This window comes from Ictalurus furcatus, chromosome 3 (genome assembly GCF_023375685.1).
Source record: "Ictalurus furcatus strain D&B chromosome 3, Billie_1.0, whole genome shotgun sequence".
Lineage (NCBI taxonomy): Eukaryota > Metazoa > Chordata > Actinopteri > Siluriformes > Ictaluridae > Ictalurus > Ictalurus furcatus.
Window position 1 is genome coordinate 28,106,659 of NC_071257.1, and position 11,210 is coordinate 28,117,868.

General features: G+C 39.4%; 2 protein-coding genes across 2 annotated transcripts in view; one reads left to right on the forward strand and one right to left on the reverse strand.

Annotated features, from left to right (window-relative positions):
* The window catches only part of zdhhc5a (zinc finger DHHC-type palmitoyltransferase 5a), a 35,642-nt gene extending 33,630 nt beyond the window's left edge, over positions 1–2,012 (forward strand). Inside the window, exon 12 of the mRNA XM_053621874.1 lies at positions 192–2,012. Coding sequence (XP_053477849.1) covers positions 192–423 — 232 coding nt within the window. The 3' untranslated portion in view covers positions 424–2,012. The remainder of the gene's footprint in view (positions 1–191) is intronic.
* A 735-nt stretch (positions 2,013–2,747) lies between these two features.
* tmx2b (thioredoxin-related transmembrane protein 2b) lies at positions 2,748–11,126 on the reverse strand. Its single transcript, XM_053621905.1, has 8 exons — positions 10,773–11,126; positions 10,286–10,346; positions 7,815–7,928; positions 6,662–6,738; positions 6,351–6,457; positions 6,157–6,222; positions 5,903–6,032; positions 2,748–5,403 (listed from the first exon to the last, which is right to left on the reverse strand). The coding sequence occupies exons 1-8, from the start codon at positions 10,959–10,961 to the stop codon at positions 5,224–5,226; spliced, it is 924 nt and encodes a 307-aa protein (XP_053477880.1). The 5' UTR covers positions 10,962–11,126; the 3' UTR covers positions 2,748–5,223.
* Between the last annotated feature and the right edge of the window lie 84 nt (positions 11,127–11,210).

Genomic DNA, 11,210 nt, shown 5'->3' on the forward strand with positions numbered 1-11,210 from the left:
TTTATTTATTTATTTATTTATTCATTCATTCATTCATTCAAAGGCATTCATCTTTTTTTTTCTTCTCTCTCTCTCTTTTTTTTTTTTTTTTGTTGCATGTCCTGTCGACATTGAAAGTTTGGCTTACAATGACATTTTGTCAATTCGTATTAATCCAGCAATATTTCTCTTTCTCTCTCTCCGCCACTCAGGGACGAGATTCAGATGAAATCTTATATTCGGACAAATGGGCAGCCTAAATCGCCTCTTCCTCAGTCTCCTTCTTCGACCGCCTCTTCCCCCTCTCATCCAGTCAGTGTCTCTACACGACCAGGACAAGCCTATCCCAGTGTTGGCTCTTCTCAGAGCCCCGTCAACAAGCCTGGAGGTGGGGTGAAGAAGGTGACGGGTGTCGGAGGGACCACTTATGAGATATCGGTTTGAGTGGGCAGCTGTTTGACCAGTCCCGTGTCAACAGCTGAGCCATGGACCTAGCTGCCTCCTCTACTCGCTCAGTCAGGGTAGAGATTCACTACACTGTTGGAAATGTGTCGAACACAAAAGGACATTTATTTAAAAAGTTGGAGTGAAAGAAGGGCTCCAGACCTGTGCTTTACTTTTATACATGGGAAAAGTTTGAGAAAGCTGACCTGCTGATGTTTGGTCGGATAAGACACTGCGGAGGAGGGGGAGGAGAGTTGCTTATAGAATTCCTGGACTTCCTGACTTGCCATTAATGAGGAGGTGTGACACTCAACTTTGGCAGATGACTGGACTGCCTTGAAAAATCTAATTAAGACAAAGGTTGCTTTATGTCCGTTGTGTAAATCATAAATTGTATGTTATGTATAGAGAAAAAAAATTACATTTTCCCCCAGGGGTTTTCTCCAAATGGTTGGACTTAACGGCATATTGTTGCCATTTTGGACCACTGTGATTGGCTCATGACCATTCTACTCCGGTTCATTAACCAATCAGAAGCGGAGAAGTAATAGTGGGTAATGAAATGGTCTAAATTGTTGTTCATTGAGATGATCCTTTTCAAGAGAGTGTTTTCGAGCAATGGCCTTGGAAATCAATGAGAAACGTTTTTATTTAATTTTTCAGTCTTATTTTATATGAATTTATAAATAGCTATTGATATGATCAAGCATTTCAGGTGTGATTGAGTAGCACAGGTTTAAGACAGTTTCTGTGATCCACACGTTAAGGATTAAGATCAGAGAATCTCACTGAAACATGCTTTACTCGAATGCACCCTTTTGTTTTTGTTTTTTACTAGTGCTGATGAGATTTGTATCCAGTTTGGGTTTTTAACCAATCAAGTGGGTGGGAAGGGAGACTCGTTTAATTTTGAATGACTGTTGCTAAGACCACTCTGTGGCTGAGTCTGTCTCCAGATTAAGACAAGCCTCAGAGTCAGCCAGGTGAATCCTATGTAACGTAACACTCAGCCCATGAAATGTAGCATCTGAATACACATGACACACAGGTAAGCACATTTTGTGGGATATATTTTCAGAGTTACCTTGTAAAGTCTGTCTGTGAGATAATGTCTGCTTTGGTTTATCAATTCCTGTTGAAGAGACTCTCTCAAATGCCCTTGTCTAGCTGAGCAGGTAGAGAATTTCGGTGGCCGGAGAGGTGGGAAACCAGTGCACTTGGATTGAATAATGGTTGAACCAGTCAGTAAGTGACTGCTGTAGTTATGAATTATAAAATGCCTTTTTTAATTTAATTTTTACTTTTAAAAAAAGAAACAAAAAATGTTGTGGATATTTTGCAAGCTTTGTGTTTCAGTGATTCCTCAAATTGTTGGCGGCTTTGGATTGAAATGTAGATCATGTTTGTCCAATCAGGTGGATAAGAGTTTTGACAGCCGCTTCAGCAGCTAGTCAATTCCATATGAGAATAAAAAGAAAAACAGGAAATATAATTAAGAAGGAAAATGTGTACTGTATAGCTGTGTGTGAGTGAATGTGAGTCTGTGGGTGAGTGTGATTGAGCATTGTTAATAAACACTTTATAAAGTATTTGAGCATTAGACTGGCTTGATAATTTATTTAGAATACATCATTTTGAACATCAGTTTTCTCATGTCTCCAGTGGTAAGATGCACAACGAACTGATTCACTGTTCAACCCAAAAGACTTGACAAGGTCTGAACCCATTGCTGTAGATCCATTCAGCCCAGTTTCTCAAAAGCGTTGCACAATTAAGATCATTTGAACTGGTAGACATAGTGCTCAGTTTGATCATCGCTTTGCCATTAAACTATGATTTTTTTTTTGTTGGTATGGTTTTGGGAAACTCAAACCTTGATCTCCACCAGTTCTCAAGAAAATAAATTGTTTAGTTTAAATAAAACGTACTACAGCACCATATCAAGGGTTTAATGCCATTTCACACTCTGATGTCCTCCTGTGCAGCACTTAAACCTGCTTACCTTTAGCAATCTACTGAATAACACACATCCTTACTGAATAACACTCCTCCAACCAGTACTTAAAAGGATTATTCAAATATACATTCAGCTTATTGTGGTTAACAAGGTCACCACTAGGGAAAACTATCTATTAGGACCTCCTCATCCAAACGTCTCCAGGAGCTGTTGAATCTTAAGCAGCTGGGAGGAGGTGGTTTTGGTACATGGTTATTTATTTATTTATTTTACATAATGCTATAGTATTTCAAGGCTCTGTGTTTTTCATTGTAAATTATGCCAATACTTTTGTTTGAGCCACTGTGTTGACCCTATTGACACCTGTGTTTCTAGCATTGATGTGTCCTGATGGTCTGCTGAAGACTTTTCTGAATTTCATCGGTCCATCAGGTTTGTGAGCCACTTTGAGACAGCAAAGCTGTTCAGTGTATTATTAAGGTAGGTTCACAGAAGTCTTGCACTGTTCTTTTAAGGGTGTTCACTCCCTTAGCAACTATAGTAGCAATTAATTCTTCCATTTTTAAACAATTCATCAGACTGTAGACATCTTAATTTCCTGCTTCTGTTTGCTCTGAATCTCTCAGTCAGAATTCTGTTGTGAAGAGCAGGTAGACAAAACAGTGCCTAGTGGTTTTTTCTAACAATAACCATACATTTAACCACTGGTTTGACAGGGATATGGCAAAGTAATCATGTATGTTTGCTAAATAACTCTGTTCATCACTTGGATGAAGATCAGGTGCCATTTTAGGAGCCATTCATGGTGAATAATTCCAAAGAGTTCACAAACTTTCTCAGAACGATGTATGTGCAAACACCAATACTGGCCCCTTCAGGCTGGTTCTGTTCATTTGAATTCAGGTGAAAGGTGAGGAGCATTTTGTCTTTACTGAGCTTTGAATGACATTTTTGGTCATGATTATATGAGGTAAGGTATTCCCATTGTTATTCAATTTGTCTTAATCTAATGATCTGAACAAATTAAAACCATAAACATGAATGGCCTTGTGTTTAAATTTGGTGTAAATGCTCAATTTTATGCAGAAACTGTTTGCAGCATTATGTTTTCAGGATATCTGTACAAGATTCTCCTTAGCACGATATCTCAAGAACAAGTGGTTGAATGTTTTGTACAATATCATTGTAACCAGCAGATGAACTGATTAGATTTTGGAACTGATCCAAAGACGGTCAAGGTCATGCATCTTAAATTGATTCCTCCCTGTTTAAGGTATATTTTAGTATATTTGTATTTAATACATACAAATTAGTAACAAGAAGGACTAGACTTCTTCGCGTCAGACGCGTCGGCATCGAGTTATGCTTGGCATTTCCTCATTCCATGTTATGACAATGTTTTTTTTAATCAATCCATGAAATTACACCAGGTTTCAGACGAAAAACTGCCGCCTTCATTTACACGAACAAACCATTTGGATAAGTGAGCCCAAGTTGTATAAGAGGATTCTTGTTTGTCTGGTTGTGGGCAATGTTTCTTCAAAATAGCAAACCAGAATAAATCAATTCTACTTTTTGCTTTGCTGTAATTTTTGGATCATTTAAAGTTCTCAGGTGGTGAGCAGATGTGTTAGAATAGACTTGGAAAACATTTGTGGGGATAAAGAGGTCATATTAGTCATTACCATAACATTGCGTAGAAAGAAATGACCTCCACTTTAAACATACTAGGGTTTAGGATACAAAGTAGAACTATGGCGGAGGACTAAGCTTTGTGTGGATTTTTTATTTTTTATTTTTACTGGAATGCCAACATTCATCCAAAACCTCTCCCAGCATACAATCTCAGTCACATCCATCTGCAATGGAGTTAAACACTATACAGTAATTGTGGTTTGGAATAAAGTCAGAATCAGTCGGTCACTAGGGTGCATGCAGCATACAGTTGTGTGTGTGCAATCTAACTGAAATTATGCCCCGTACAAGCGTGGGTATGTAAGTCCACTGACTGCAGGATGACCTGAAGGAAAGCAGAGAAAAGCAATGGGTTCGTTTTGAAAAAAAATGCCAAAACATCCCACAAACTTCCATTTTTCACAAGATGGAAAACACAGAGATGGAAGCATCAAGCCAAGCTGACACAAATATTTACGACTGTGCAGCTTCACCAAATGCTAGATGTTCGAATAAAAGAGGTCTGTGGCAGAACATCAAAGCTTTGAAAATATCATCTCATAACAGTTGATGCTTTGGTCATAGTTAATACAGAGCTGTTGTACCCTTCAGATAAAACAAGGCTGTCATACAGAAACGTAATGGTAAACACTTTTTGTTACCAAATGAGTACCACAAAGCAATCAGACAAATACATGGCCAAAATTACTAAATGTCCAAGAAAAAAATAGAAAAAGTAGGAGTTAACAAAAAAGGAATGAAGATTAGAATTCCATTAGTAGTCAGTAATAATTTAAAAGCAACTACCTACAAAATATACCATCTAAATTAATCAATAACGATCTCATTAACTCATTAGAGGTAGGATGCATGAAATGTTAAATTTGGTTAAAATGAAACACTCACCAGCAGGCGAGCCAGCACAATATCTCACTTAACCTCTAAAGGATGGCTGTGGATGGTTAAGTGTTCTTAAACAGCATTATTCAGCACTTTTCAATTCAATTCCATTCATTTAGGTACAAGTTTGATTATAGGTGGTTCCGACAAAAAACAAAACAAAAAATTCAATCATTATGTTCCCACACGACTCCGGGCACTGCACATCACTGAGTGTGTGTATAAACCCATACAGTTCTGCTGTGATGTCCCAGTGTTCTCTCCCAATCTTATTTGTCCTTCTTGCTCTCTCTCTCCATCTCTGCAACTTCCGCCTCGGGTTCCTCGTCCTCCTCAGGCACTGGGGGGAACTGCGACTCACTGGGCTCGTTCCTCTCTCCTTTCGTCTTATTTAGTTTCTTGGATTTCTGATACAGCTCATTTAAATTAAACTCTCTGATGATGTTCTCCTGAAAATGAGGAGAGTGTTCAGAATCAGGGTGAGTGCTGTGCACTGGTCTTCTGACATGTAGGACATGATACAATAATTAAGCTGTATTTAACCTGCTAGGCCAGTGAACAGACGAGAGGAGCGGACAGTAACATATCTACTCTACTGTACTGAACTGTAGCTGTACTGTAAGTGTTAACTCATTATAAACATTATGAAAGACACAACTTGTATGACAAAGATTAAGTACAGATTTTATTTTTAGAAATGTTAACTTACTGTAGCTCCGCCTGCATTACTCAATTACAAGACATGAGCTTTTCACTGCAATTTAGTGCAAGAGGATTTTCTTTCTTTTATTTGTTTATTTTTTTATTAATTACACTTTAAACTGATTCTCTTTTGACCGGATAGAAATTTAAGGTGTGTTTACCTTAGTGACCTTAGCGCGTTTACGCTATTTTAAATGAGGGGTACAGATGAATTTTTCATTGTGTTGTAATGCATTATGTATTCACCTCAGTGAAGCTCCAAGACACTGCTCGTCCTTTCTTGTCCACCTGGGGGCGTCTCATAACTTCTTTCCCTCCCTGAAAGAGCACCAGAGACGGCAGCTGCTTTGAGAGAGGAGATGTGCTCACCTTGTACCTAAGACGATTATGATGACAATTTAAAAAATGAATCGCATCAGGACATTTGAAGCATCTAAAATACATTTTCCTATCAGCATAGCTTTGAAATTGACACATGAGATTTAGAAAGAGTTGATTACTTCTTAGACACATCGCCATAACGGCCCACGTCCACTTTTCCGAACTTCAGCCCAGCACAGCTGTACCTGGTGGCAGAAGGACTGGAGTTAGAATACTTATCTATTACATGATGCAGGTAAACAAGTTTACACATTTAGAATGATGTGCAGCACAAAACAGTCAGTGTATTTTTTCTGTTGTGACTCGGCCTTACTTCAAGGACAGATCAGCGTAAACGGACGCAAAAGACTGACACTCGGAAGACCAGTTCGCAAAGAACTCCACAATCCAGGTCACACGGTTGTCTCTTTCCAATTCCTCCTGAAGACCAAAAGAGGACATATACTTTATCACACAGAATTGAGGTTTGGCATTAATATCAACTGTACATGTTCTGTCTAGTAAATTATTGTTGTGTGTGTGTGTGTGTGTGTGTGTGTGTGTGTATAATAGGTTCAGAAGCAAATGTCCTCAAAGTCCTGACTGAAGACTTCTGTGTGTACTGGTGCTTAAAATGGTTCTCACATCTATGGTCTTATCACTGAAGTACTTGATGTACTCGGGGCCCATGTACAGAGGAGGCTTGCAGGTCATGAGGAACACTGGAAGAACACGAATGAGCAAATAGCATGTTAAAGATCAAGGACAATATATTTCACCCAGAAAGAAATGTTAGCCAAGAGCAATCATGTTTATTCAAAAAAAAAGCGTGCTTAAACATAATACAATAGAATTATAAAATAATATAATCTGCAGTGTTGGACAAGCCACAATGACAATGTGAGATTAACTACAGGTTTCTACTCCAGGGTTTAATGATGTGCTGCTGCAGTTGCCACAGAGCTAATAATCAGATATGGAAACTTTAAAACACATCAAAAGTCAAATTTAAACATAAGTAGATAGTAAAGTAGAGCTTGAGAGAGAGAATGTAAACTCAGTCAAGCTTGCAAAACATAATTTGTTAATTTAAAATAGATGGAGTACCAGTTATTTCTCAAAATCATAAGAATCAACATGCAAGGTTTATTTTCTGAATTGTGTTTTTGTGCATCAAGCCTTCTAGCACCTATTACAGCAAAGACCTTATTGTGTCTCTCTTCCTCCCCCTACCGTACATTTAAATACCACTGTGTTTGTCATAATTAGCACGAGTAAACAAGTAACTCATTAGATTAGATCATTAATTAACTAGTTTTCTTAATTTAAAGACACTGTTCATAACTCAACAAATAAGACAGATCACCTTGGCGTGTCATCACATCCGCAGGCCTTCAGCCTCTCTGAGGAGACCCCATTAAATACAAATGCTGTTTACCTTCGAGTGTCATTTGCTTAATTGTAGCATTTGGTTTTTGGTGCACATAAATGATCCAACCAATCAAATTATCAAATCCAATCATGACAGTCATTACTATGGTTCTTGAACTGGAAATAATACTGCATGAGCTATTGCATGAAAAAAATCCTACACATACACTGCCACTATGATGCACTGTATGTTTGGAGGTCTTTTTACATCCTTCACGCTTCACTCAGAGCATCAAACACTGCAATACAGATGAGGTTGTGCTGTGTGGGGTTTGAGTGACATGCTAGTGTGGATTGAAACTTTGGTTAATTTGGGGACAAAATTCTTTGTGTGAATTGGCCTCAAGTGGGCAAGTTGTGTACTGACCGATGCACAGGGTAAGGTAGAGCAGTCCCATGCGAATATCCAGTCTGAAGAACAGGATCACATTGGCCACTTTACAGAAGAGGATGATGTTCCCCACATGCTGCTCGACAGTTACTGCATCAGAGAAGGAGCCAAAGTGGTAAGTGGGCAAGTAAAAGACAAAGAAAAACAGACATGGGTGTAATTAGCTATCAGGTTGCGTTCATTTCGGACATTTTATTTCTCCACTGACCTCAGAACAGCTGAGGAGGATGCTTGAGGTTTGCTCGTAGACTTCATCGCCCATTATGCTTAGCTCTCAAGACACTCTGCTACCAGACTTCTTGTTCAGAATGCAAACATCTGGCATAGCTATGACATACAGTCCTCTCTGAAACTATTGGAACAGCAAGGCCAATTCACTTATATATTTTTTGCTGTAGAATGAAGACATTTCGGTTTGAGATCAAAAGATGAATATGAGAAGAGAGCTTAGAAGTCTAGCTTTTATTTCCTGGTATTTAAATGTAGATGTGTCAAACGACATAACATACAAAATGTGCTATCAGACCACCCAATTTGTAGCCAAGCAAAAATATTAGAACATGTGACTGACAGGTGTTTCTTGTTACCCAGGTGTGTCCTGTTAAACTGATTGTTTAAAGTCCCCTGGGAAGTGCCTTGAAAACCAGTGTTATTCGATGTTTTGACTTAATATCCACTGAAACAGAAAGCCAGGGTGGGACATACCAAGTGGCCCCTCCACCTTTCAAAATAGCCAATAGCATTTAGCTTCCCTCACAGCCCTGGCTAAACAGTATTTGACAGTTAGTACCATGGATGTTAGGGGCGGGCCACTTCAGATTCTAGAGAGCATTTGATTGGACAGAAAATCTGATGAGAAGCTGAAGTGTAGATCTATGTCAAAACTGACAGTGAAAATCAAAACTGTTGATCCATATTGGTGGTAGAGAAAGACTTTGAATGCATATATCTTCTAAATGTGAATTGTCATTGTTTTAGAGAACACTAGCTCATAGATAACCTTAAGGCTAAAATATGCATACTAAAAGCTGCAAAACTTCTATTTTGATTTCATGGCTACTTTAAACAATAAATAGCTCTGAATATCTACTCTTGGTTTTAGCCTTCAGTTTCACTCGTGAAGACTGCATTTGTTGTTAATAAACATAAGCCAACATGAAGATCATAGAGCTGTCTGTAGAAGAAAAGCAAGCCATTTTAAAGCTGAGAAAAGAGGGAAAAATCAATCTGCGACATTACACAAACACAGGGCATAGCAAATGCAACAATTTGGAATGTTCTGAAAATGAAAAACCACTGTTTCTGTATTTTACATTGTTTAGCACATCACATTTCAGGAGAAAAAAAGCTGAAAGCCTAAACTCTCATCTCATATCCATCTCTTGATCTCAAACACAAATGTCTTTGGTGTAGAACACAAACAACTGAACTGGCCTTGCTGTTCCAATAGATTTAGCGAGGACTGTAAATGTGCGAGAACAGATACGTTTACGAGGTGGTTTGTAAAACGTAAAAATTTTATTTCGACTCCTCAGAACATTGCTAGCCACATCAACTTGCCAGCTGCAGTAAAATTAGCTGACTGAGGTTGATCTACAAGCTCTTTCGTTGGATATAAATAAACAGTTAATGTTTGGTCAATTTTAAATTGTATTGTGTCTCATTATTCATTAAGAACATATGACAAGCATGACCAAATGCATTATGAACTATTGCAGTGGTATCATGTAACGTAATTCAGAAATAATCAGGTAACAAGTTTTCTGGTAAACCAAAATCTTTAACTCAATAAAATTAAAATGGTCTAAAAGTTGTCAGAGCCGTTTGTTAGAATGGAATACCTCTAGGTTGGACTGCTGTAATTTGCTCTATCTGGGTTTGCCTAGAACAACTGTTGATCGTTTGCAATTGGTACAAAATGCGGCAGCCAGAGTACTGACTGGCACCAATAAACGCGAGCACCTTACGGGCGGCTGTGGCTCAGGTGGCAGAGCGGGTTGTCCACTAATCGTAGGGTTGGCGGGTCGATTCCCGGCCCACATGACTCCACATACCGAAGTGTCCTTGGGCAAGACACTGAACCCCAAGTTGCTCCCGATGGCAAGTTAGCGTCTTGCGTGGCAGCTCCGCTGCCATTGGGGGGTGTGTGTGAATGGGTGAATGAGACGCAGCGTAAAGCGCTATATAAGTGCAGACCATTTACCATTACACCTGTGCTCGCTTCTCTTCACCAGTTACCGGTCAAGATACATATAGCTTTTAACATTTTGCGTTTTGTTTTGCCCAACAAGCTCAAGGGTCCTTGAAGCACAACTCCTTTAGAGAATAATAGTGTATACAGTAAACACAACCAGTATTCACGACCACCTGCTTTAACGGCTGCAGTTGGACTTTGTTGTTATTTGGCTTCAAGTATTTATATGTAAACAAGGGAAGGGAACACTTACTTGCTCTTCTGTTTTTCATCATGACTATAGCACTGAGAAACATCAGTATCTCCACCTCTCTCTGGAAAACAAAGGAAAATGTGGACATTAAACAAAAGTAGATCATTATAGGGATGTCTCATTAGTAAACACTGAAAGGCTAGACATAGTGCACCTGCAACATTACTTGCACTGGGAGAAAAATAACTCAAATAAGCATTACCCATACAGTATAGTGATACTGGTATACTGGTATTCCCACAGCCACCCAGTTATCATTAATTATTCTGTGTTCATCCACACCCAGCCCCATTCTCTCTGTATAAATAACTAACATGTCTCCTACACATTACATCCAGCATCAACATCTGCATCTGTTCCTCTCAGTACATGCAGGACTGTGTAATATATCAACAAAAACACCGAACACCTGAAACACTAATCCTCCAAACGTGTTGTTTTGTCATTGCTTGAAAACATCTTTTGTTTATAGAAATGTCACACAAACCCAGTCGAAGTCGCAGGGGTTTCCGTCCTCTCTCTGCGTGGAAAGATGTTCACAGATTCCCGGAGTCTTGCGGACCATCAGGAAAGCCAGCGACATAAAAAACGACGCCACGTAATACGGCTTCAACAGCCATTTATACACCTGCGGTAAATGGTAGAGAAACGCGAAGAGAGGAGTCAGCAGCGCCATGTTCTTCCCAGAACGCTGTAAGTGCAGATGAATGAAAGCGGCCCGTGCAACGCTGCTGAGGATTTTACGTCGGCGAAATCCTTAACGACGTTAATGTTAAAGGGACAGAGGTCACTGCGGACGAAAGCTGGTGGTGGTGGGGGAGGAGCGATCATAGGCCGCGCCTCTTCCTCGCGCGCACTGCGGATTGGTTAGTTTCACGTTACGCGCCGCGTGTTGTTTCGGAAATCGTTCGACACAGCGTTCTAG

What these genes read in the sequence shown, in the direction of transcription:
- tmx2b (XM_053621905.1), bottom strand. Translation starts at nt 10,961, where the DNA reads ATGGCGCTGCTGACTCCTCTCTTCGCGTTTCTCTACCATTTACCGCAG. An exon ending in TACGCTGATCTGTCCTTGAA is followed by an intron (nt 6,223 to 6,350) that starts GTAAGGCCGAGT and finishes TTCTGCCACCAG; the next exon opens with GTACAGCTGTGCTGGGCTGA. An exon ending in TGTCTTGGAGCTTCACTGAG is followed by an intron (nt 5,404 to 5,902) that starts GTGAATACATAA and finishes CCTCATTTTCAG; the next exon opens with GAGAACATCATCAGAGAGTT.